The sequence below is a fragment of the Triturus cristatus genome, chromosome 7 (genome assembly GCF_964204655.1).
Source record: "Triturus cristatus chromosome 7, aTriCri1.1, whole genome shotgun sequence".
Taxonomy (NCBI): Eukaryota; Metazoa; Chordata; class Amphibia; order Caudata; family Salamandridae; genus Triturus; species Triturus cristatus.
Window position 1 is genome coordinate 1,138,948,583 of NC_140590.1, and position 27,481 is coordinate 1,138,976,063.

General features: G+C 46.3%; 1 protein-coding gene across 6 annotated transcripts in view; it reads right to left on the reverse strand.

Annotated features, from left to right (window-relative positions):
* UIMC1 (ubiquitin interaction motif containing 1) overlaps positions 1-27,481 on the reverse strand; it is a 458,461-nt gene that overhangs the window by 45,829 nt on the left and 385,151 nt on the right. For all 6 annotated transcript variants that reach the window (XR_014966701.1, XR_014966702.1, XR_014966703.1 and 3 more), the window contains one exon: positions 3,433-3,475. Coding sequence is in view for 3 of the 6 variants with exons in the window: in XM_085618307.1 (XP_085474433.1) it covers positions 3,433-3,475 (43 nt within the window). In the remaining 3 variants the exon portion in view is untranslated. The remainder of the gene's footprint in view (positions 1-3,432; positions 3,476-27,481) is intronic.

A 27,481-nucleotide genomic window follows, 5' to 3' on the forward strand; every position in this document is an offset into this window, starting at 1 on the left:
TTTTTGGAGGGGGTTCTTTTTCTACAGTTGGAGTAAAGTAATACATATATGGATATAGAACTACGCAGAAAAATTATACATGTATAAGGAAGATAATACATCAAGATTTAAAGTTGTATTGTATAAAATCAGACTTTCAAACGTTGCTGTACTTGAAGCTAATTTATTTGTGTATTTTATGTTAAAATGGTGTGTCTAGAACACATTTCTTACTGCCACCACATTCTATGTTGGCTTTTTGGCCCATGGAGGCATCCATCAAAATAGCACACCCAGCACAATTGGGTGGGTCAGGGCATTCATTGATGAAACGATGAGGGCTGCAAAGCAGGCTATAGAATATATTAATATATATCCACTGGGGAAAAAACCCAATTAACAATTTCAGCCTCAGGCTGTGAACATGGTGCGTTGGTGGAAGAACTGAACTTCCTGAAATGAAATTCCAGCAAGTCAGAGATTCTGCTTCCCGAATGCTTCCACCATGTGTAAACCCTGGGTCCTTAAGCTGTACCTAGGGGTGAAATGCCCTGCTCCACCAGACTTTGTTTGAAACCATGATGTATTAATTGACTCCGAGATTTCTCTGACCGTAGAAACCTCTGCAGTATCAAACGCCTGTTTTATTATAATAGGGTTCTTATATTTTTAAGGGCTTTCTAAATCTTTCCCAGATGATCATGGAGATGATCATATGTTATTCCTGCCTTAATTTTTGCAACTTCCTCTATCAAGGGCCACATAAAAATACTTCGCAAAAACTGCAGCACATCCAGAACTCATCTGTCAAACTACTATTGGGCTGGAAAACGTTTGATCCTATCTCTGAGGGAATAGCCGTTTAAACCATTTGCCTGCACGGTACATCAAATTTTTACCTAAACTGCCCTTTCTTTCAGGCCAGCAAATTACACACGTAGAACCCTAGAGCCAACTTGTGGTCTCTGCTTTTCATCTTCTCTTTGTTTTGCCCACCTACAGATGTGGCAAAATAGCTTTTTCCTTTCACTGTACCACTGTATGGAATTTGCTCCTATTTTAACTAAGGACAGTAACACGATTTCATAGCTGTCAGGAAACGGACCCGCTCTCCATGGCCAACAATTTTCATGTGTTTTGTCTTTCTGATTGAGGCTGGTTTCTATAGAGTTCCACAAGACCCTCTGGGTAGGATGAGAGTTGTGTTATGGAAAGAATAGAATAAAATAGAAAATAACAGAATATTCCAGAATTTATGTTGGGTTGTCACACAAACCGGCTTATTTCTATGCATGCAATGTTTCTAGATGTTAGATCTGTTCTCAGATTTTATCTTGGCATAACAAACTAAGTTAAAAAGTCAAGTTCTTCATAAACTATAGTCAAATTAGTGGTGGAATGTCTACTTTCAAATAGACAATTTCCAGAAAGACGTTAGCATCATATTCAGCTCGAGATGGATTATGTATAACTTCTAATCCTAGATTCCAAAACCAATCAATCATTACGGGCTCCTCAACTAAACTCCAAAGAATATGTTATGATGTGGGAGGGACATTCCAGAAAGGTATCCCTTCAGAATTTGACAGTATGGTCGTTTACAGTCGATGGGTGACTCGTGAGTTCCTTCTGCTATGATCTGTGCTCCAGCAGTAGAGCGAGATTTGGAACTTATCTTCAGCAGTACACCAAGGATTACGTGCACATACAGACTTACTATCTCAAGACAAGCTGGAATCTTGCTCTTTGCTGAGAAGTGATAAACAGTACAACTGTCTTAAAAGTTTGAAAGTAGTACTGCTCCTGTGACTCAAGGCTTCTACAAACTAGAACATGTGGTCGGGACCACGTGTTCCTTTATGAGTTTTATGGCAGTTTGTCAGATGGCCTCCAGACATTATGTTCCATGCTTTTGTCACATACCTGTTAAAGGAAACTTCCAAAGGATCCTGATACAATGTTAATAGAAAACAGAGTAGGTATTGGCCACACATGGTGTGAAAAGCCTGATTGGCTGCTGCTAGTCTTTTTTATTGGGGGAGAGAAGCGAGAGAGAGCGATTATGTGTATGCTACAACATGTTCTAGGTTGTCTCCTTTCTGCCAAATATTGACCAGCAAGGCACACTATCATAATTGCCTTGGGGTATTGAAGGATGGGCCTTCCTGGCATCTAGAGACGCTAGGCAATTTAAAGCCTTCAGTGGAGTTTCTCCATACCCCATTAGCTAGCACAGCAAGGAGCAGAAAGAAGCCAATATTTAAAAGAATGAGTAATCCTTTGTGTTCTGGGACAAACGTTGTATAGTAACTCTGGCCTGTGTAGGTATCCATCTCCTCAAACTCGACTGTGGGTGGCAAGACCAGCCCACCAGTGGTCTTTACTTTCATATTGTCTGTCTCTGGGATCTCTGGTTCAGTGGCAAAATGGATAGATTCAAGAATAAGCTAAGGACAAGATAGACACTGGATAGTGTCAATTCAGAGAAAATTAGTCAGCCAGTTGATGGCTTCAATGTTAACATCAAGATGACTCTAGAAATTTGATGTTGGGGTTTCAAGATTGCAATAGCTTCGTAGATAGAGGGAAATATTTGGAAAGAGCCTCCACCTGGGTTCTTAGCTTGGGTAATCGTGGCACAGAGGGAATGCACTGAATGATTCTAATAGAACTAGGTGACTGAGCTCAGTAAGTTCCAAAATCTCTCCAACGCATAGGGTGTACTCATCCTGTTACCCCAGTATCAGGTAGGTCCCAAGTCCCCAGGTACTTAGCCTCAAGGGTAAGACAATAGTTACTTACCTGTAACAAAACTTTTGCAGCTTGACATTCTTTTAGATTCACATATTGTGCAAAAGTACACAATCTAACAATAAGTAATACATTTTCTTCATATAAATATATTTTTTTTCTCTGGGTTGATCATGGGTGGGGTCAGTATGATGGCAACAGTAAGCAATAATACCACAGTAAGTGACCACCAGCCTAAGATTTATTTGTCCTGCAAAACTAAGCTTTCAAATCTTATGTTTTGTGCTTTATTGGTATGCACTTCTTTTACGGTACCCTGCTGTCTGTGGAATAAAAACAACAATAGCGTATACTTTGCTATACTGCAGCCTTCCAGTTATTACTAAGCTATGGCTAAAATCATAGAGAACCTTGCCACCGACCAAGAGGTTAAGTAGAGTAATCTTAGAGAAGTGGTTCCAGACAGCACACCTGGTCCATTATCAGAGATAAACAGAAATAGTTATGGGATCTTCATAGGGGTGTACCAATGATCATTGCCTTCAAGCAGCAGCCAGATAAGAATGATCCAGGGGAGCACTAGCACTGAGCACTGTGAAACCAAGGGGTGATGCTTGTCAACAGTAGATGTGGCCATGTTCCACAACATATTACACTGCTGTACCACAGCACTCAAGCAGCAAAAGACCCATTTCATCTCACCTCAGGGGCCCAGGTCTAGGGGCACTGGTCCTCCTTTCAGCATCTACGGTTAGAAGGAAATAGGAAAAACACCATCAGTTTACAAGCTGTGAACTAATAAAAATTATTTTACTACACACAATAGCATGTCAGTCTTGTGCACTTATAGCATATTTAAATTAGGAAACTAGGGGCTGGCAAAGTTTCAAATGTTGCCTCTAAAGGTAGGTATAACTTTCAAACTTCAAACAGCTTATAAAGTTGAGACCATCATAGTGGCATGAGTGAGTTCCTGTCTTTTATTGTGGGCAAATGTCCCATTCCACCCACCAACATGGTCACCACAAGCATCAGAAATTCAATGCATAACCGAGGTTACAAGGTCACAGCTCAGTTAATACACAGTTAATCTGCAATTCCATTCAGAAGCCTATATCAATGACATTCCACGCAGGGTTTGCTGAATTAATCCTTCAGAAAGTGTAGTGAGTGTAATATACCCCTTTATATTCCATAGCAGGGTAGATTTGTTTTGGGTAACACTACCAAAATACGCACAACAGGGAGAGTACTATAACAGGGAGCATTCTTGTGCCCAAAATGGAAAGCACTTGTGTTTGGGTTACTTGCATCTGTCAACAGCTATTCCAAATGACTTCCCAGCAGCCTATTAGAAAACTGCCAACAAAGGGGTCTATTGTCATTTCTTGTCTTTGTTAAGGGGTCTAATGTAATTGCTTGAATTTGTTAAGTGTTTAACACAATGAAAAATATAATGAGTAACAGGAGATTAGTAATTTTCATTAAAAAAAAGATTTCTTTCTGGGGGACAGTATGATAAGGACCTCTGCTCATTCCAACAGCCAACCCAGGAAAACGGAAACATGAATAACTGAAGTGTAAATGAGGCAGTTTCTTTGAAGAGTAAGTCACTGTATAAGGTAGGCTAAAATTGTGTGACTTTTGGTCAGACAAACAGTGGGAGGGCCATGAATATTGAGGTACAAGAGCTAAAAATGTGAAATATGATGCCATTATCAATGGATGCCTTGAGGTCCCTCATAATGAAAGTTAATTTAATAGTGTATTCAGATGAATTTATGAATGTAATATAGGAGATATAGATATATATACATATACATATACACACACACAGAATACCTACATAGTTTAATCTGAATATATTTATATATGCATTCAAACAGTCCCACCTGCAACCTCCGAACTCAGGACTGGTGCTACCGGGTTGTGAGGGTAGGGTCTTGCCTGTTGCGCAATAACTACTGAAATGCAGAGCACTCATGGGTTATCAGGTAATTTATTTAGTTTCGGCATCATTGCCCTTTTCCATGCTGTACAGTGCTAATCAAATAATACTGAGTATCTGATTGGTTAAAAACACCACATGCCTATCCTGATTGGTTGGTTCTTGGCCAATAGGGGAGACTGCAAAGTTCGTTCAGATTTTTCATTAGTCCGGAAGCCTTGCTGACACTGCAGTCGTTATATGCGATTATTTAGCCCAAATGGAACCCCTTTCCCAAATGGGCTCATCAATTGAGGTGCCTCATAGACATTGTAGGCCACAATGTTAATTTTACAGTCAAAAGCAGTCCCAAAATAGGCTATTGCTTCTCCATACTTGAGAAACAATCCAAGACTCCATGTCTAGGGTGACCAGACGTCCCGGTTTTCCCCGGACGGTCCTCGTTTTTGGTGAAATGTCCCCGTGTCCCGACACTTTACTCCAATGGAGTCAAATGTCCCCGTTTTAGAACAGTGTCCGGGTTGAACAAAGAAATGTCCCGGTTTTTCACTTTTCCGGTTGCGCGCATGCTCCGTTTGCACACCGCATGACGTCACTGAGGTGTGCGCTGTAGCAGGAAGGGAAATCCTTTGAAGAGAGACATTTTCTCTCGGGATTTCCCTTCTCTTTGTCTACACAGCACCACCCACGTCATCATGCAGCTGGTTAGAACCACCTGTGACCGGCATGACCCTGATTTTACAGCCTGCAGCAAGATTCCAGTGTGTCCCTGCTCTGCCTTAAAGCGAGCGAGGGTCGGACAGTCTCAAACTACAGCAGAATCCAGCAGCAGCTTTGTGACGCCTCCCCAGCCCTACCAGCACCGTCGGGACCCTGCCTCGCATCAGAGCTGCATCATCCAGGAATACTTGCCCTCCCAGCCTGCAAGCCCACAACGTAAGTATTTTAACCCTGAGAGTTTTATATCCTATATGTTCTAAACTATTTCTATGCTAATGTGCGTATATGTTTCCACGTAAACGTGAGTCCCATTGACAATATCGTTGCATTTCTGATTCAGATACACCGCATATATTTTTGTACACTATGTAAGTATAAACCCTCGATGCCAGAAGCAAAGCAAACAGCAAAAAATAACGGAAAATAACTTCTTTATATAGCGCTTTTGTGGTTTCTAGGCGCTGCAACAAATAGTTTTGGTACTTTGTAATGTTGCTCAGCTTTTTTTGTACCCTTAACTATTGATATATGTGAGAAGAAAGGGTGTACTTGCTGAAATACAACTTTTAATATAAGGTATTTACAGAATAGAATTGCTTGCATTATAGAGTTGCTAGTTTTTTCAACTCATTTTGACTATTTCTTTTTTCACATGGGTGTGTGGTTTGTTACTTTGGGTTATGATTTCTTCGTTCATCTCTCATTGTTTAATTGCAACACTCGGTGGATTTCATTTTTTGTTTTACGATCTTTGGATTTTCTGTGGGACTCTTAGCACTGGCTCTTCTGCCTAAACTACTTTTTCTTATATTTTTGTTGGGACTGACTCTTTTTGGCACTTGTGATTATTTGACGTGTATAACAACACTGCGGAATACTGTAATGCTGCTTGATTGTCAGATGTTATATTTAAACGTGTGCAGCCATCCATAAGTCTAAGTTAATATATTTGACACTTCTTGTGCTTTTCATGTTTTTCTGCTTTTATTTGAAGCTTGTGTTTGACTCAATCTGAGCTTCAGTCCATTATGAGTATTATGTTTGTAGTAGTTGATATCTTTGTTTCTTGTTGGAGGTTTTGCCTATCTCCGATTGTTAGTATGGGTGTCTCTCAGGTATTTTGTTTGTGCCTGTGCTGTTCGTATTTGACCTTTGTTTGGCAGCAGACGTCAGGCACCCACCCTTTAGGAGACACTATATATTTTACCGCATTTAAATAATGGTGGTAATACAGCCAAGGCATCAGGCACGCAATTACACCGCATCATAGAGCGCTGGTGATACCGCAGGTTATTCACATTTTCCCGTTCTATTTTCTACCAACCGGAGGTAATGCTCAGAGGTAACAAATACCACCACAGATTACCTCCAGATCTTGCTCTCAGGTCCAAATGAAGTGCATCTAACGTGTGGCGTCATTGTACAATTCTGTCACATAATTATACATTTGAAGGGTAGTTTCTTGAAACCTCAAAGCTCTAAAATAAACCTCCCCTAAGTCTGTAACCTATCCATATAATTGGTATGGTGGATTACTATTTTTTGGGTCTAGCATACAGCCAACTTTTAACTTTCTGCTGTTGAATTGTGTACTATACCAATACTTAGAGTGGGCTCGGCAGTTGTAGGCTGCGCCTTTCTAAATGATGCTCATTTGTGCGCTTTTTTAAAGCTTTTAATTTTACCACTCCAAGATGAGCGTCTGCCATCTTGGAAAGGTACATTAAAAAGAACAAGCATTGGCATAGCCAATAGGTCTCGCCTTTGGGACCATAGAAGTGTTTAGCCAGAGCTATTGGCTTTGCCAATGTCTGCAAGCTATGTTGTGGAGCATTTTGGCTGCTGTGAAGCATGTTGAAAAGATATAATAAAAAGGTGCTATAAGCATTTTTGTTACCTTATATATAACCAAGAAGACATTATGTAAAACTGAACAACCATAATAAAAAAAGAATTAATAATATATGCTTGTTTGCCGAGGGGAAAAAATCGACAATTGTCTAGTCAAACCTGTTAATACACTGCTCAGCCATTGTCCGTTTTTCTTTTTGAAGTAGGATGGCAAATGTCAACTAGGTGCATTTCAGAATGCAGTGTCATCCCTTTATTTCATATACAACAATAGAACTAGAAATAAAGTCTAAATCAGGTCTTCAAATAAAATCTTAAGGGACTGGCAATAAATGTCAAAACCAATCTTTCTCCAGACCTCATTCGCATATTCTCTCATGGACAGCTTCCTTTTTGTGTATGAGTTTAGAACAGTTGGTCACTGAAGAGAAATCCAACCGCTGATAACGTGATTTTGCAAGCTGTAGAGAAGGTCGGCCATTTGCCTCCCCTTCATCTTTAATTCGCTGGACTCCCAGCATGTGCAGTTTGATGCATTTGTATTCTTCTAACCTCACTAAGCCTGTCACTCCTCCCGACACAAGCTCTGTGAGGAGGACAACTTATTATACATAAGGCCCGGTCATGACCATGGCAAACTCCTGCATAAATTTGAAGTTTTTTTAATGGGTTCTTTATTATAATGGGGACTTATTTAAGGGTTTGAATTTCTATAGCCAGTTTCCCACACAGAATGTTAAAACAATGTAGCTAGAAAAATCTGTGTTCTTATTTTGGTCACTCTCTGAGGCAGACTGAATTTAGTGAGAATGATTTCTTGCGTAGCCATAACTAGAATATTGATGTTTCTGAAATACAAATTTGTCTGAAAGAAACAGATTTTACGGTCATATTGCTGTGTATCTTGAGTCAAGTTGTATTTTTATTTGCCTAACAAAAAAATGAATGTGTCCTCATGTAATGCAACTGCTCATTGGTAATGCTGTTCTGCACCTCTTTCATGTGAGTGCTGTGCTTGGAGTGGTGCATTGGCAGGAGAGGCAGACTGGCACACAGGCAAATAGAGTGGTTTGGGAGGTCTGTGCCTGTACGGTGGTCACATCAATCACTGTCAGGGTCTTTCTTGGCACAACTTGGTGCATTCTGGGTGTTGTAATCTTGGTTTGCTTCCATTGAACTCCTCAGATGAGCAAACCGGATAGCAATGAATTATCTGAAAAGCCCAGGACTGCGTCAATGTGTTCTCGGTGCCATTGTGTGGCATGTCTGGTTACATGTCCCTGTGCCATCTTATGGACTTTGGAGCTCTGGGCAAGACATATTTGGGGCCTCCTGTTCAGGAAATCCTTCCACCCAACTTTAGCTAGTTCAAGCCTTCATGATGCCAAACAATATTGAATCACGTTAAGCTTTTTCAAAATTCGGTTACTCAAAACACCCAAAAGCTCAAGCTAGATGGCGTTCCTCAGCCTAAAAGAAAGCTTCAACATGCCCTTTCCTTTTGTACTCGGATCTTCAATATTTGTCTCATGTAACACCAGTATATAAGGTGGAAATCAATTGTCTGATTTGACTGCTTCCCCTTAAACCGTCAAATTAATCACGGATACCTCAACTAATTAACAAATTGAACAATAGTAACATCCCAAAATGCTTTTTCCAATCATAAATTGAGCTTCTAAGTTGGCAACACTTTACTGCACTGTGGTATTTGATACCAGAATCTCCAATTGGCAAGGATGATCACACAACTGGTAAAATGGTAAAAATGACTTCTTGGACATTTTTCATCTGATTTTGATCTTCAGCGTTCAAGACATTGCTGCAAGTATTTTTCAACAATGCTGATGAATGCTCCCTTCTGAAATGTTTTTAACTTATGGGCACTATTTTGTCCTTGGAGCTTCATTATTGATATTTTGAAAAGAAGAATGTGTTTGCTATGTGCGTAAACGTAACTTTTTTTATATGAAACTTGGTTACAGTTTTTGTCAGTAGGCGTCATAGTTACATGACTTTTTTTTCTTCTCCAAATTAAAACACAGAAAGGATAGCTAGCTACCTACCTACCGGAGAGATGCCTAAGCGACAGTGTTCCGTCAGTGAGGAGATGCAAAGATCTTTCCCCTTTCTGAGCAAGGTCGGGAACAGTAATGCCACCGTGCTCTGCAAGATCTGCAAATCTACATTCTCCATTGGCCATGGTGGAAAGGCTAATATAAAGGAGCACATACAGACGAAAAAAAACACAAGTTCTGGGCCGAATCTTCAAGCAGCACCGGCAACATTACCACTTTTTTGGGTAAGGCAACCCCCGGACATGCTGAACTCAGTAGGGCTGCTGCTGAAGGTACATTAGCATATCATCTTGCTAAACATAACCAAAGTTTTCGGTCAATGGACTGTACATCAGCATTGATTCGGAAACTGTATGATGAAAAGTTTTGCTGTGCTCGCACCAAGACTGAAGCCTTGATTACAAAAGTACTGGCTCCTCTCGCAATGATGGACCTTAATTCTGACTTGAGTAGTATTGCTTGTAGATCTGTGTCTATTGATGCTTCCAATAGGAAAGAAGTTAAATTGATACCAATTGTGATTAGGTATTTCAAGTATTTTGAGGGTGTTAAGGTGAAATTTTTTTAGAGTTTACCTCCGTTGCTGGTGAAACATCTGCAATACTCTTTGAACAACTGTACCATGCCCTTCAAAAGTGCAATTTGCTTGAAAAAGTAGTTGGGTATTGTGCAGATAATACTAATACAAACTTTGGGGGAAAGGTTAGAGCCGGAAAGAACAAGGTTTTCTGTAAGCTTAAGGAAGCTGTTCCTCAAACTAAAGTACTTGGGATAGGTTGTGCGGCACACATTGTCCATAATGCAGTGCAAACCGCTGCTGATGGGCTGCCAATGGACATCGAATCTTTTGTGTTAAAATTGTACAAATATTTACACTGTCCGAACTGAACAACTGAAAGAATTTTGTGAGTGTGTTGATATAGATTATCAACGACTCCTAAGTACAAGCAACACTCGCTGGCTTTCCCTACTGCCTGCAGTTGACAGGGTGCTAAAACTGTTCCCAGCCTGAGGCCCAATCTTGGGGTATGGGCCCCCAACCCACTTGATCCATTCACCATCCGGGAGGTGCCTGGGGCCACCCCGGTTTCCTCCCCACTGATTAAAGGTGCTGTCCAGTACGGGTGCCATGTGGGGGCTTGCCTGTATGGTTGGCTGCCCTTGGATCCTGAATTGGTCCCTGCTCTGTGCGGGTGGGCAGCAAGGGTGCCTGCACTGCTAGCTAGCTTGCCCGAGTCCTGGACTGAGACCTTTGCTCCTCACCTGGGGGAGGCAACTGACTCTCCGGGGCCTGGCTTGAGGTCCCAACGGGGGGGACCGAAGCTGTGACAGACATCTGGCGTACACAAGTCTCACATGCATTAAAGCCCGAAGGCATCGCACACTGTTCCGTGACACCGAAGGCATCGAGAAGGCCAAAAAAACAAGCAAATTCCCCAACAGCAATTGTCAAGTTTTTGGAAAACCCTCTTGCTGAAATCTGGCTCTGGTTTTTGCGCAACCAACTGGCTCTTTTAGGTGACACAATAAAGGAGATGGAGAAGCAGCATGCAAATGCCATTGATGTTGCAAGACAAATAACACAATTAATAGAAAAATTGAAGGAAAGGAGAGATACCTGCTTCATGGGTCTTAGGGTGAAGGAGCTTATTAAATCCCTCAAAGAACAAGGACTCTCACCAGAAACAAAAATATGTCACTCTGTATGTGCTTTCTACAATTGCAGTATTGATTACTTGGAAGAGTGGGGGGCATTTTTTTCTGACTTGAACTCTTTTTTCTGGATCCTTCTTGATGCTGTTCCTGTATGGGATAATGTTGAAATGTCTCTGTTATTTGTACAATCTGTATCAAGTACACTTGAGATAGATGACATGGAGTTTTTGATGAAGTCACCTGTGTACGAAAATACACAGCAGATAGACTTGCCGCATGGAATGGCCAGAAGAAGACTGCAGAGGATCGGTGGGTGGAAATATTCACCCATTTCCAAACTCATAATATGACATTTAAGAACATTGGCATGATGGTCCAGTTTGCATTATGTCTGCCAGGAACTAATGCTCCAGTGGAAATAATTTTTTCCATTATGAATAACACGTGGACTGATGAAAGAAACCGCTTTGAACTGGAGACTCTAAAAGCCTTGTTGATCACAAGGGTCAACTTTGAACAAAGCTGCAGTGAGTTCCATAATCGGTTAATGCAAGACAATATGGTGCTGCAGCAAATCCATTCTTCAGATAAGTACTGTGCAATGCAACAATAGGCCTTGTACATCAAACAGCATTTTTAGCTGTCTTTCAGTTTGGTCCTACTTTATGGATTTTTACCCTGTGTATATAATTCTTCAATCAAGAATGTCTTTAAATGGGGAGGAGCCTAGCGCTTGACCAAGATGGCCGCGTGAGCTTTGAGCTCCCGAGACCCTCGTGCCCTCCGTCGACTATCCTGTCTCTAATCCTGATGGTATGCATGGCATCGTGTTGCTGAGTTGTCAGGGAGGCGATTGATGCTACCCGCGGTCGGATCGCCCATCGGGAACCGGACTTACGCCTGGCGGAAGATTGCGGCCTATCTCCCGGGGATGACAGGGGCTAGAGTTGGCAGGATGCCCGGCTCCTAGTTGATCAACAACGGCCAGGCGAGGTGTGAACTGTCGGACGGAGGTCCCCGCGCTTTCACTTTCGATTTCGTTCCCTTTGTCTGCCCGGACACTGGAGAGCTCTGGGTGGCTTTATTACCCCAAGTACGCTCGGCGGGCTACTCTGGCAGCATAAGGCAGAACTGCTCACTCCTTATTCCTCTCTCTGAGAGGGACCAGTCTTAACTGCACTGGACTGCCTGGAGTCCATTATGTCGGGCAAAGCAGAAGGGGATCGGCTGAAGACTAAGTCTACCAGGCGGGGAACGTATACCCAAGTCAACAGCATGGACCGCTACGCTCTCCAGAAAGTATCGTCGAGTGGATCGAGCCAGGCACCGGATGCCCAGAAGGAGGACTTGCCGGTGACACCGGAGCTCTCCCTACAGGATGTCATGGGCGCGCTCGACGGGATGCAGACCTCGATGGGGAGACAGTTCAAGGCCCTGGCGCATAAGGTGGACGCCATCCTGGTGGATGTCAATCTGATCCGCTCGGACCTGGGCAAGACGAACGAACGCGTTAAGAACCTGGACCTCAGGACCACGGGCCTCACTGATGATGTTGCGGAACTGCAGACCGAGGTCCGTAAGCTGAGGGCCGAGAGTGACCTCGTCGCCTGCCGGCTGGAGGACTTCGAGAGCCGGGCCAGGCGCAACAACGTGCGCGTCATCGGGGTCCCGGAGTCCTCGGATGAGGCTTCGGCGGACCTGCTTGTTGAGGATTTGGTCCTTAATCATCTGAAGCCTAGGGGCCTTGGAAAGTTTTTTGCGGTGGAAAGGGCCCATAGGGTGCCGGGCGGGCGGCCCAAGGCGGGTGCCCCGCCGCGGCCGATTGTCGCCCGGCTCTTTCATTTTCGAGATCGGGACGCTATCCTGCAAGCATCGAGGGTGACGGGCCCAGTTCCCTTCCAGAATGCGTCGGTGAATTTTTATCCGGACTTCACCCAGCAGGTGCAGAGACAGCGACAGAGCTTCCTGGGGGTGAAGCGGAGGCTTCGGGAACTGGATCTGAAGTATGCCATGCTTTTCCCTGCCAGACTACGGGTGGTGCACGAAGATCGAACATTCTTTTTTGACTCTCCTGTTATGGCCGACGAATGGCTGGACGCTTTGCCCCGGCGACGGACGGGGGACGACACGGCCGAGCATGGAGACAGTGGCCGGGATGGACAGGGCTGATATCTCAGAGACGGCCTGACTTGATTTGACTATACTTGAGAAACTGAACAGAATGCAGTAACTGTGGAGGGTTGCGGGAGGACGAGGGGTGCTCTTTTCCTCCCTTAGGGTACTTTTTGTAGACTTTTGGGTTTTTTAGGGCGACAGGCACACTGCAAGTTGGGGGGGCTTTGTAAGCTGCAGCAGGGGTGCAGGGTGGGGGGAGTTTCGGGGATTTGGGCTTTGTTGTTGGGGGGTTTATTTCTGCAAGGCATGATGATTATCCTCAGGGCTGCTCCATGGTGGCTCCTCGGGTGTGGGGTGGGCCTCTTTCCGTTTGAGGATGGGGGTAGAGGCTTAAGTGTTATAAGCTGGAATGTTAATGGTTTGGGGGATCGCATCAAGAGGGGGATTGTTTTGCAATGTTTGAAACGCTCAATGCCAGATGTTGCCCTGCTGCAGGAGACGCATCTCATAGGTAATACGTGCTATGCCCTGAATAGGAAGGGGTATAAATTCATTGCACACTCGGGATTCTCTTCTGGGTCCAGGGGTGTGGGCATCCTAGTTAGAGCATCGTTGCCTTTTGAGGTGGACTCCACCATTGTTGACGATAGGGGGAGGTTTGTGGCGGTGGCGGGGCGGTGGGAAGGAAGGACTCTGGTTTTGGTTTCGGTTTATGTCCCGCCGGCCCTGCAGGCCTCCACATTTGCTGATCTGGGCAGGGCTTTGCTGACTCTCCCGGGGGGTATGCTGGTAGTGGGAGGGGATTTCAACGCAGTGGGCTCCGGACTGTTGGATAGATACCCGCCCAGGGACACAGGGGGGGCTCAGAAATGGCTTCCAGATTTCCTAGACACGCTTGGTCTGATAGACTGCTGGAGACTCCGGCACCCCACACAGAGTCAATACACGTTCCACTCCGGGGCGCATGGTAGCCTCTCCAGGATTGACTACCTGCTCACTCTGGCCGCACATGCCTCGTTGGTATCCGAGGCGAGGCACATGGCACGCGGTATCTCTGACCATTCGCCAGTGTGGATCCGGCTGGATCTAGGTCGGGAGGGAGGAGGGAGGGTGGCCCCCATCAACCCATGGTATTTTCGAGACCCCAAGATGCGCAGCACCCTGGTAAAGAAGGTAGATAATTACTTCGAGGACAATCTGGGAACTGTGGACTCGGCGGTGTCGCTGTGGGAAGCTTTTAAGACCGTGCTTCGGGGGGAAGCCCTCTCCCTGGTGGTGGCTGCCAAGAATCGGAGGGATGGCGAGGTACGGCAGGTAGAGGAGGAGATCGCGGCCCTTGAGGGGGCTTTGGAGGAGGGGGTTACAGAGTCCTCACTGCATGAGCTTTGTTTGAAGCAGACGGAGTATAGGGACCTGGTGACGAACGCCGCTAAGACCCTCAGTAGGGAACAACAGGGCCGCCTGTATGATGTCGGAGATAAGGCAGGGAAACTCCTGGCGTGGTTGGACAGGAAAGAACGGGTCAATAGAGTGGTGCCAGAGTTGACGGGAGAGAGGGGAGAGGTGACTGCGGAACCTGAGGGGATTGTGAAGTGTTTCGCGGAGTATTTTCGTAGGGTTTATTCCTCTGTGTCGGACAGGCCGCCCGAGGACTCGTCGGATCTCCTCCGTGATATCGAGTTGCCCTGCCTCTCTGACATAGATAGGGACGATTTGGATGGTGACATAACGGTTGACGAGGTGGCGGGGGCTATTCGCGCGTTGAACTCGGGTAAGGCCTCTGGACCGAACGGATTGCCGATTGATATGTACAAGCTGTTCCCGGATAGGGTCGCCCCTCACCTGCGCGCCATGTTTTTGGAGGCGCGGGGGGGGGGATCCTTCCGTTGGACCAGCGGCTGTCGTCGATCGTGGTCATACATAAAGAGGGTAAACCCCGAGATAGGTGCGCCTCCTATCGGCCCATTTCACTCCTCAACGCTGAGCCGAAAATTCTGGCTAAACTCCTGGCGACCCGTCTGATTAGGGTTCTTGGCGACTTGGTTCACCCGGATCAATCCGGATTCATCCCGCACCGAAACACAGCATTAAACCTTAGGCGTCTTCATGGCGTCATCGCCAGGGCGGGCACGCTGCGTGAACCGGCTATTGTGGCGTCTCTTGATGCCACGATGGCCTTTGACACGGTGGAGTGGGCATACTTATGGGCCGTGCTGGCCAAGTTTGGTTTTGGTCGCGGTTTCGTGAGTTGGGTTAGGTTGCTGTACGAGGGGCCGCTAGCGAATGTTGTGGTGAATGGTCGGGCATCTACTCCGTTTCGGCTTGGTAGGGGTACTCGGCAGGGTTGCCCCCTGTCGCCTCTGTTGTTCGCCCTCGCCCTTGAGCCGTTGGCTGCGTGGATGCGTTGGCACCCGGATATACGGGGCCTTCGGTGGTCGCCTGATCACGAGGACCGTATCTCGCTTTATGCCGATGATATCCTGTTGTATCTTGCCTCACCTACGAAGTCACTTATAGTGGTCTGTGACGTACTCGCATCGTTCGGTAGGAACTCGGGGCTCGTTATTAATTGGGGCAAATCGTACTTGTACGTTCTTAGTGGCGAGGTCCCACCGATCCCTAGAACATGTTTGATACAGGTCGCCCAGCAGGGTTTCGTGTATTTGGGGATCTTTATATCCATGGACCCTGCTGTACGCTACGAGAAGAATCTGCTCCCCCCCCTGGCACGTTTGAGGCGAGATGTTGAAGGTTGGCGGAAGTTGCCGCTCTCCCTTGTTGGGCGTGCGGCCCTGTTCAAAATGATGTCTCTTCCCCGCTTCCTCTACGCCCTCCAGAACACTTTGGACTGGGTATCGGGCAAATACTTTCGGGAGGTCGAAGGCCTCCAACGGATGTTGCTGTGGGATGGGCGGCCGCGAATAGCTATTGCAAAGTTGACGCTCCCGTGGTACGATGGGGGCATTGCGCTCCCAGACATCCGACGGTACTATTGGGCCACGCAGCTGAGCGCGATCAACCATGGGTTTTATGGCCCCGCCCTCAGCCCTGGGTATGCCATGGACAGGTGGTTGCTGCGTGGTGGCAACTACTACAGGGCGTTGTATTCGCGGTCCCTAGACTCGTCCCTCACGGGGCCCACAGGTGTGGCGGTGCGTGTGTGGAAGATGGCGACTGACTCGCTGGGCTGGAAGGATAGGCTCACCCTCGCTACCCCATTGTTTGAATCGGAGAGATTGGGAAGGCTCTGGCATACGAAGGGTTTCGATAAGTGGGACCTGATAGGTATATCCAAGGTGGGAGATGTGCTGCATGAGGGGAGGGTGAAGTCCTTCGAGGAGTTGCAGACTGAGTATGAGCTGGGGCCCTCTGAGTATTTCAGGTATATCCAGTTGCGCCACGCCCTCCGATCAGTCCTCGTGGAGGGTGAGAAGGTGCCGGAGTCCTCTCCCCTTGAGGACCGGGTCCTCGATGGTCATATGCCCGAGAGCACGATCTCGCTCATATATAAGAAATTGATTAACGTCCGGGCAGACATGCTTTTGGGGCTGAGAGAACAGTGGACTAGGGATGGCCTTGAGTTGGATAATGAGGACTGGCAGTCAGCGGTTTCTTCTCCTAAGGAGGTTGTGATCCCGTCGCGTCTGAGGCTGGTGCAGCTTAAAATATTGCACCGGGTGTATGTGACGGGGCCAAGGCTGGTCCACATGGGATTCTCGGAGGACGGCCTGTGCAGGAGGGGATGTGGTATGGTGGGCACTTTCCTGCACATCATTTGGGAATGTGGTGTCATTGTGGAGTTCTGGAGGAGAGTCCATGCAGTTATGGGGGAGGTGACGGGCATTGCTGTGCAGCCGGAGGCGCGGTGTTGCCTCCTGAACGTTTGGGGGCCCACTGACCTCGATGAGGCGCAGACCCAATGGGTGACTCTGGGTAATATGGTCGCTAAAAGGGATATCGCGCGATTGTGGGGCTCCTCGGGACCCCCTACACTGACCGCGTGGAAAGAGAACATGGACTGGAGCATGTTTAGGGAGAAGACGGTCTATTGCTCCAGAGGTCGCCCCCGGAAGTGGCATGCCATCTGGGGGCGGTGGAACCAATACAGGGGGGGAATATGTCTTGCCCCGGATCTGGAACCTCCCGAGGAACAGCTTTCCCCCTGACCTTCTTTCTAGCACAGTTTGGTTTTAGGAACTGCTTTGGGCCTCTGCTTTCCCCCTTCTTCCTCCGTACACTGTCTTGTAACTAGTAGATGAGTGGGGTCCGGCCTCCCCTGGGGGCTTTCACCATGGGCTTTCAATGTTCTTGCCTTGCTGGGGTTTGTTGTGGGGTTTTTTGTGTTTACCTAAAATTGGACCTTTGCGCTACTCTTTGTACTGTACTGGGGACACATCACTGTATCTAACTCTCAATGCTGCCGAACCTTCGGGCTGTCGGCTGAATAGCTGTGTCCTGATTTTTTAAATAAAGGTTTTTCAAAAAAAAAAAAAAAAAAAAAAAAAAAAGAAGGTCTTTAAATGTGAAAGTTTTTTTTTTTTTTTAAATAAAGCAAACATTTATATTTCAGTCAACTGCGCTGAACATAGGGGGAGTGCTTTATGGGAAGTTTTCTACAAACAGCAGTATCTGATTTTGACGATGACAGAATGTGCGTGTGTATGTATGTTATATATATATATATATATATATATATATATATAGATATATATATATATATTCACTTAAAAAACCATAGGTTTCACACATGTTATATTTAGGTGGATATTTCACTCGAAAAAAACCAATGAAATTCCCGCGTTATAGTTAGTTCAGATAACTATAACTCGCGCGCCCGCAATCCTGCTCATGACGTCACATCTTACATCACTCATGACATGGTCAGTGGCATCACTCATGACATCACTTATGACATCATCCTTGTGATAGAGTGGCGGTCGCGCGAGTTATAGTTATCTGAACTAACTATAACGGGGGAATTTCATTGTTTTTTTTCGAGTGAAATATCCACCTAAATATAACATGTGTGAAACCTATGGTTTTTTAAGTGAATTTGCAAGGTTTTTTAAATGCTAATTCCTAACTATAACATGTGTGAAACCTATGGTTTTTTCAGTGAATTTGTACGGTTTTTTAAATGCTAAGTCATGTATTTATTCTTATTTTTTTTATATATTTATTTTACAAGAAACCACGTTTAAAAAAATGTAAATTTTTTTATTGTTTTTCACCGTGCGCGCACCCCCGCGATGTAAAAAAGTAAAATAAATTAAATGTTTTTTTCTGCCTTCGGGGTCCTTCAGGGACCCCCTGACAAAGGCTAGGGGGTCAGGAACTCTCTACCCTGCCCCCTTTTCACGTTCGCCACCTTCCTTTTTCACTCTCACACTGAAAACAAACAAAATGGCGGCCGACACTTCCTGATTTCGACCGATTCGAACGTTGACTGACATGTAACCACCAATCAGAATTACGCTCGCGTACGTCAGGGCTATAGATATTTATGTGCTTTAACTGCAATTTTCTCAGGAACTACTGAACAGATTGACTCCATATATGCAAAAGGCACACCCCTGACCTGAGGACTACCTCTCTGCCAAATTTCAAGTAATTCTGTTCAACCGTTCGGGCTGTACCTTCGACTAAAGGTCCTATGGGAAAATGCATGGGGAAAACGCGTTTTGGGACCCCCCTTTTTTCTCGGCCCCCGCTTGACGAATCCCCCCCGAGACTTTCAGGGTAGGAGCTGAGCAGAGCGCCCCATTAGTTTTGAAAATTTCACGAAGATTCGTCAACCGGCGCCAAAGTTATTCAAAATAGAATTTTGAGATTTCCTATGGAAACACGGTCCTAACTATAACTATCTACTGGCGACCGCCAGTAGATTATCAATCAATCAAACTCGCTAGCGATGCACTCGTTCACTTCCTCGTGGCAAAAACAAGGGCACAAACTACTCTTCGATTGTTAACTGAACAATAAAGAAAATTGCACAATCACAATATATATACTTATCTAATAAAAAAACAAACTTGGAATTTGGTCACCAACTAAAGCAAATGTTGAGGCAAAGTCTTTAAATGGAATTAATGGTTACTGCCGATAAAAGACCTCTGATTTGTCATCTGTAATGCTTCATCTCGGTCTGTGGAGGGAGCTGTCGTAGTCCTTTTTCTATGCTTATCACAGCTGTCATAGTCCTACTTTTATGTCGATGGTTACTGCAAACCTTAGTCCTACTTCTATGTCTATGACCTGTACCAGTTTTTTGTTTTGAGAATCTGGTCACCCTATCCATGTCCCTGTATACCCTTTGCCACAGCCGCTGGATATCACGGCAGGATGTCCCTGCAGGCATCAGTCCAATAGCTAGACGTACATGAATTTGAATAATTCACGACCTTCATTGGTTGACAGGAAGCGGTTCAGAAGCATGGCAATTAGATCCCTTCGAACAGTCCCACCTGCAACCTCCAAAGTCAGGAGGGGTGCTTCCGTGTTGCAATTGTAGAGTCTCGCCTGTTACATAACAATTACTGAAATGCAGAGCACTCATGGGTTATTAGGTCATTTATTTAGCTACAGCAGACGTGTTTCGCCATCATTGCCTTATTCCGTGCTGTACGGTACTGATCAAATAATACTGAGTCTCTGATTGGTTAAAAATGGTTAAAAACACCACATGCCTATACTCAGTGGTTGGTTCTTGTCCAATGGGAGAGACTGCAAAGTTCGTTCCGATTTTTCATTCAGCCGGATGCCCTACTGACACTGCAGTCGTAATACGAGATTATGTGTTAGCCCATATGGCCTCTCTTTCCCGAATAGGCTTACCAATTGTAGTGCCCAGGCGCGCAAAACCCATTGGACTCAAAGGGCTTCAGCCCCCCCCACGTCGTGTGTGGCAGCCCGGGATGAGACAGCTTCCCGGCGCGCACACAGCCGCACCCGAGCACTTCACAGGTCTTTAAAAGGCCATTTGCATGCTAATGAGGCCTTGCTGTTGTTTCACCCCTTCTAAGAGCCCCTGCAGCTCCACTCTGCCTATTGCTTCAAGTTTCAGCCCCCCCTCCCCCGAAATTTTTTCTCAACCCCCCCCCACCCCTCCCCCCCCCCGAAGAAGCCTTTGTTTTATTTGTTAGAACATTCTGCCCTCTAGTGGCAGAGTGTTCTAATAGCCTTATAGCTAGGCTTTCCTGTTTTCAGTTTCTATTTTTGGTGAATTCTGGTGGTGTTTTTTCAGTGTTTTCCAGTGGTTTCAAAACGTCAAAAAACAGTGCTTTTCAGTGGTTACTCATTTTTGCGCCATAATAAACAACTGAAACGGTGTTTTACCGGTGTTTATGGAACGCTTTGTGTTTATTATTGCTTGCTTTCTTCATTGATGCATGGTATATAGACAGTGTACGTACAGTGTAGATGAGGTCCAAGTACATTTTTACAACTCGAAGGTTAAGTCAGCACTTTCTGAAATTTGCCTGAAAAGGGTGGCTCTGTGCAAGGCACACCTCTTGAACTGCGGGGTACAGAGAGAACGTTTTGGAAATGAGAGATTTCTGGGGGTGTTGGGCGTTGTAGGCAAGGCAGGCAGTTCTCATAGTTCATTTAGAATCAATGTGTTGTCATTTGAAGAAAGTGAGAGCTTGGTGAAATGTTCATGGTTTTGGGCACTCCTCCCAAATCATGTAGCATGATGGCACGGCTCGGAGTAAAGCTAGGCTGGTTTTCACTGCTGTTTTTTTTCCACTCTGAGATTTATATAGTGATAACTCGACCTGAAGGTATTGAAGCGCTTCACATGAGCACCTGTTGCGTTATACAAGGGCACATTCATTTTTGTTAGGGACGGGTAGATTACATGATTTGCCCAGAATCACAGGATGTTGAGCGTCATTGCCGAGACTCTGACCACCATTCGCCAGATTTGAGGTCCATCGCCCTAATCATTAGACTACATCCTCTCATGCTGTTATTTTCAAGGTTTATGGAAGCGCTACGATAATTATCGCCGGCTAGCGTGGATTTTTATCGCTGAGATAGCGTGCTATTAGCAACGCTTATCTCAAAAGCGATAAAAAGTCCTAGCGCTAATTGCCAAACGTGAGATTATTGCTGGAAACCCAGCGATAATCCCACGAAGTTTGGCGATAGCTTGCTGATAAGGCCTCACATACTTAACCATGATATCCACCTTACATAGGATATCATGGCTAAGTCAGTTTCAAAGCAGGCGTAAGGAAATTAGCGATAACAGAGGTTATCGCTACTTATCTTGTCGCTATGCTGCTTTGCGTGAGGCTTGATAATAGGAGAAATGTCCTTAGTGACATTTCTCCCGTTATTCTGGGGAGGAACGCCCACTTTGCATCTCATTAGAGATGCAAAGATGGGCGTAAGGAATTCAGGTGCCAAGGCAAGGTTTCACGCGATAGCGTGACCTTGCTAATATAGCGATAAAATTATCGCCGCTTTTCGGCCAAAACCGGCCACAAAAGCAGCGATAATTTTATATCGCCGCCTTGTAGATATGCCCCTTATTTTGGGGCATATTATCAAGACAGGTGATAAAATTATCGCCGCTTTAGCGGCATAAAACTGCTGCTAAAACGGCGATAATGGGCTTGATAATATGCTCTATGGAATTCCAATTGAAGCCCATGTTAGATGTGAAGGACGTCTAACCTGAGCTTCAATTGGAATTCCATAGAGCATATTATCAAACCCATTATCGCCATTTTAGCGGCAGTTTTCTGCCGCTAAAGCGTCGATAATTTTATCGCCTGTCTTGATAATATACCTCTTAGTTATTGTTTTATAGATCGCAAACTCCACCCAATGCTGTTTCAGAGCACTGTTCAGAGGAGAGGTGTCCGAGCACAAGGCAAAAGTCAACAATGTGTTTTGACTGGTTTATAAAAGAACACATTGTTTACTGTATAACAGTGGTTTATAGATACAGAGGTTTACAGTACATGGAATGCATACATTTTTCCCGATGGTTAAATGCATATTTAGTGGAAGATAACGTGGTTTCCAAACAAACAGTTTCATCGTTATTGTTTTAGTCTGCACGTTTTAGCTCATTCTGTATGCTCTGTCTCTAGTTTTAAGCACTTTTTGGTCCAGTCCCGATGTGAGAATCTATCAGTGCTCATGGCTGAAATGAGTAGGTCGAGCTTTATAGCACATCACACCTCCTGCCTGTTCTTTGGGACTCGAGCCATCTTCTTCTTCACTAGAGAGAGAGGGCGCATCCCCTGTCAGAGGGATCAGGCAGGCTGTAACCCCATTTCCAAGAGCCTCGGAGAAATTGCGTCACACGTTTTCTACGCTGGAAAGACGACCCCGCAAACGCCCAAGCTCTCTTTTCGGCGGGGCCTCCCTGTTTTGTCCGCAAAAATGGTTCTCTTTAGTTTACCTCATACAGATAATAACCAACTTGTCTTCCGTAGCGACCTTAACTTGGTAATTGTGTTCAATGCATTGCAATGAAAAAGTGAGTTGGAACCCTCAGTCAAATTTCAAATGATACAGTAGAAGCTCTGCAAAATAAGAGTCGAACTTTGAAAACAATTTTCGGCCCTTGTCACGTATCAATCCTGATATATTTCTATGTGCCTCTTATAAATCCACGTGGTGGGCACAGGAAATGCATTTACATCTTTCGATAGGACCTGTACAGTGAGGAGAGGTCAGCATTTCCTTAAGAAGCTTAAGGACACCTAGGAAGTCTTTCTGTCGCCAAGCTTTTTTTATTTAAACAATTAACACACTGTCACACTTTGATGTGGCTGCAATCTGCACTTGTTGTGATATTCATTATCCTAAGGAACAAGGTCGGCCGTTTGAACTTGAGCACATGAGGAAAAGCTGTGAATAGGTTAGTCTGCGCCCTGCTGCTACGTATACACTGCCCGATGCCACGCATTCCTCCAGGGGCATCCATTGCTAATCCCTTTCAAGCGTGTATTCTGAACACCTCGCGGCTGTTGGTGGCATGCCCGCATTGTCATTCCCCGTCCCCCTACACTTCCCCAGTGTGTTACCAAACAAAGGCCCGGGCCCTCCCCTTTCACGGAACTGCGTGCCTACGGGCAGTGCGCCCCGAGCTCTCATTGTGAGTGTGCTACAAGCAGACATGCATTTGTTACCAGTGGCGTTAAGACCCACGTCACGACTCACGCGCCGTAGTTCCGGCAAGGGAACCCCCAGTCCCTGACTGCCGTTCGGACAGCGAAAGGCAGGAACCATTGAGGCCTCGGTGCCACTGCTCTTGCTGCATTAGTGATCGCCACGCCCCTGCTTATTATGTGCACTTGCTGTCAATGTAGCTACTGAATCAGAAAGTGGGATATTTTAAATTTCTTTCAGTCCTTTACTCCACTGTCAGAAACATGCATTTAAATCTGCTGCTACTTGTAAACCCTCAGCCACAAGCTTCATTTACTAGACTGGCCCCTTCTTGAAGGGTTCACTTCCCGACGCTCCATCCAGCAGCAACTAGTTCTGTTCAGTATTGAACAAGGAAGTGTCCTGTTCCGCTCGAGGCTGGCAGGCTACAGCAGTATTCTTGAAACGGGCCAAAACTGCAAGCAACGAAGACTGTTTCTGCGCTCAGCCCCGCCCCCAGGGGCTCTGAGAAGGGGCGAAAGAAGAACAAAGCCTCGTTATGTAAATGGTCTTTTTAAAGACCTGTGAAGTACTCGGGTGCGGCCGCAGTCAGACAGACGGCAGACCACAACAGCTGCTCTCCCCCGTCAACTATGAAAATTAGTGACACTCGGTTTAAACCGGGTCCGCTGATTTTCATCCGGTAGGGTACTGTCAGTCAGATTCGGTTTAAACCGGACAGCCTACTTATAGCCCTTCCTAGCAGAGCTATACCGGCTATTAAAGTCCCTCGGCTCGGGCCTTTAATGCGGGAGCGGGCCTTTAATAGCCGGTATAGCCCACTACGGCGGGATATAAGGCTATAATGAAGACTACAATTAAACACCCTTTGACTAAGTAAACAGCAAATTCTTAATTTCAGTATTTGATGACAATGAAAAATGCATGAGTCACAGTGTAACTTATAAAAGGAGTAAATCAAATATTATGAAAATATATATGAAATTAAACACTGCACTACTAGGTTTTTATAAATATAGGAATAATTAAGGACTGGCCTTTGATTACAAATGAATCACAAGCATTGAATGTCTGAACCTTGTTGATCTGCTGAGTGTATTTTGACTAATATAATAAAACATACGTATTTAAGGTGGTAGTGATAGCATAAATGAATTTTGAGAATACATAAAAAATTAAATAATATATGGCTAGGCAACAAAGAATTTGGGAAAATTCTTAAGTATATTCTTTTCATTATAAGTGAAGTATAAATGCCCAATCCTGAAACCTGATTGTTGTGTGCGTGTTCTTTAATTATTCAAAAGGCAGTTTGTCTTTTTATTGCAGTGTAAGTTGGGTACTTAAAGAAAGATAAAGAACAAAAAAGAAGAACATTTGTTGAAATAATATGGGGGTCATTACTATGTTGGCAGAATCACTTCCGCCTGACACCGCATTGGTCATGGGACAGACCAACACCCGGTCGGCAGTCCGGACCGCCCAAATAGGTTTGGTCGCATTCCTATATTTTACTATAAGAGCATGCATTCCAGCCGTAAACCGTCCGGAATGCATGCTCCCATAGTAAAATGGGAGGTGTGGTTCATACCTGCACCCTGTGGCAGACACCTCAAGGTGCCTGCCACAAGATGCAGGGATCACCAGGGGGGCACCATAGGTGTCTCCTCTGCCACTAACCGGAGGCCGTGTACCAAAGGGGGCCCTGCTGGGGGCCCACAAAGACGCTTTCCGGCATGCTTTCCATGACGGACAGACCGACATGGAAACCAAGTCGGAAACCACCACTGTAATCTCAAGGGCAGAAAGGTCCGCCCTTGAGATTACTTACAGCATTCCAACTGGCGGACAGGCTCTGTGAGCCTGTCCAAAGCCATCTGGAATGACCGGTCGGATTCCTTACCAACCACCTACATCCTAATGAGGCGGTCGGAAAGGAATCCGACCCCACGTTACGATGCAATCGCAAAAGCTCCGACCGAGGGTCGGAGTCTTTTACGGACGCATCGTATTCGGCCCCTAAGTATGCTTGCTGCAGAGTTTTATATAGTGCGAACTTGACCCGAATCCAATCAGGTATCAGAGCGCTTTACATAGCACCAGTTAAGTTACATGAGGAAACGCATTCATTTTTTGTTAGGCACGGGGAGATTAAGTGATTTGCCCAGAATCACAGGATGTTCAGCGTCATTACCAAGACTCAAACCCAGTTCCCCATGTCAGAGGTCGAGCGCCCTAGCTGTTAGGCCAACTCCTCTCCCCTATGTGAATAACAATTTACTTACCTTCATTAATGCTCTTTCTGGTGGGCCATCCAACAGCATATTCCTGCTCTAACGAGTACTCCTCAGGCAACAGCCTAGATCAGGAAACTTTAAGGGAGAATTACTGCGTGCAGGAGGTGGTCTTGTGTGTCTCTGCGTCAATGTTCCGCTCTGGAAGTGACAAGCAGAGCCAAATACAAGCACCACCCATGCACACGGGCATAAGTTGCTTTCTTAATCAATCAATCAATCAGTCATTTGTAAAGCGCACTACATACCCGCGAGGGTCTCAAGGAACGGGGGGGGAGGGGGGGGGGGGGCTACTGATCGAACAGACATGTCTTGAGCATCCTCCTGAAGGTCAGCAGGTCTTGGGTCTGTCGTAGGCTCAGTGGGAAGGTGTTCCATGTCTTGGCGGCGAGGTGGGAGAAGGATCTCCTGCCGGAGTTTGTTCTTCGGATACGCGGGAAGGTGGCGAGTGAGAGGTAGGCGGAGCGTAGCTGATGGTTGGGGATGTAGAAGGTAGAAGGAGAGCCGTCTGTTGAGGTAGGCTGGGCCGGTCTTGTGGAGTGCCTTATGTGCGTGGATGAGGAGCTTGAAGGATATCCTCTTGCTGACGGGGAGCCAGTGCAGGTCCCTCAGGTGGGGGGTTGTAGCCGTGGTAAGCCGAGGATCAGTCGTGCCGAGGCGCTTTGGATGCGTTGTAGTCGTTTGATGAGCATGGTCGGAACTCCCGCGTAGAGGGCGTTTCCGTAGTCGAGTCTGCTGCTGACGAGGGCCTGAGTAACCGTCTTTCTTGTATCTGTCGGGATCCATCTGTAGATCTTGCGGAGCATGCGGAGGGTGTTGAAGCAGGAGGAGGAGACGGCGTTGACCTGCTTGGTCATTGAGAGCGTTGAGTCGAGGCTGGTTTCCAGGTTGCGTGCGTGGTCGGTGGGTGTCGGAGCTGCTCCCAGTGCCGTCGGCCACCAGGAGTCGTCCCAGGCTGAAGGGTTGGAGCAGAGGATGAGGACCTCCATCTTCTCCGAGTTCAGCTTCGGACAGCTGGTCTTCATTTAGTCGGCGACGGCCTTCATTCCTTCGTGGAGGTTGGCTTTGGCGGTGATGGGGTCCTTGGTGAGAACAGGATCAGTGGAGTGTCGTCGAAGTAAGAGATTATGTTGAGGTCGTGCTGTCGGGCGACATCATGTGCGAGCGGGGCCATGTAAATGTTGAACAGAGTCGGGCTGAGGGAGGATCCCTGGGGTACGCCGCAGATGATCTGAGGCTTCAGACCGGAATGGGGGGAGGCGGACGCTCTGGGTTCTGCCGGAGAGGAAGGAGGTGGGCCATTCCAGAGCCTTGTCTCGGATCTCTGCGGCGTGGAGACGTGCGCGTAGTGTGCGGTGGCAGATGCTGTCAAAGGCAGCAGAGAGGTCTAGGAGGATGAGTGCTGCGGTCTCGCCGTTGTTCAGCAGGGTCCTGATGTCGTCGGTGGCGGCGATGAGGGCGGTCTCGGTGCTGTGGTCGCAGCGGAACCCTGACTGGGAAGGGTCCAGGATTTCGTTTTCTTCGAGGTATTGGGTTAGCTGTCTGTTGACGATTTTCTCGATGACCTTGGCCGGGAAGGGGAGCAGAGAGATGGGCTGGAAGTTCTTGAGGTCTCTTGGGTTAGCCTTGGGTTTTTTCAGTAGGGCGTTGATCTCGGCGTGTTTCCAGCTCTCTGGGAAGGTCGCGGTATCGAGGGAGAAATTGATGACGTTGCGTAGGTGGGGTGCGATGGAGCTGCTTGCTTTGTTGAAGAAGTGGTGCGGGAAGGGATCTGACGGAGAGCCAGAATGGATTGTGCTCATGGTCTTGATGGTGTCGTCCCCCGTGCCGCATCCCACCGGAGGAAGCTGCACACACGCCGGTGGGACGCGGCGCGGGGGACGAGTTATTTGGTAGTCACCCCAGGGGCACGTGATCAGAGGACACGGGTTCCATTTTGAAGACGGTTGCTGGTATAA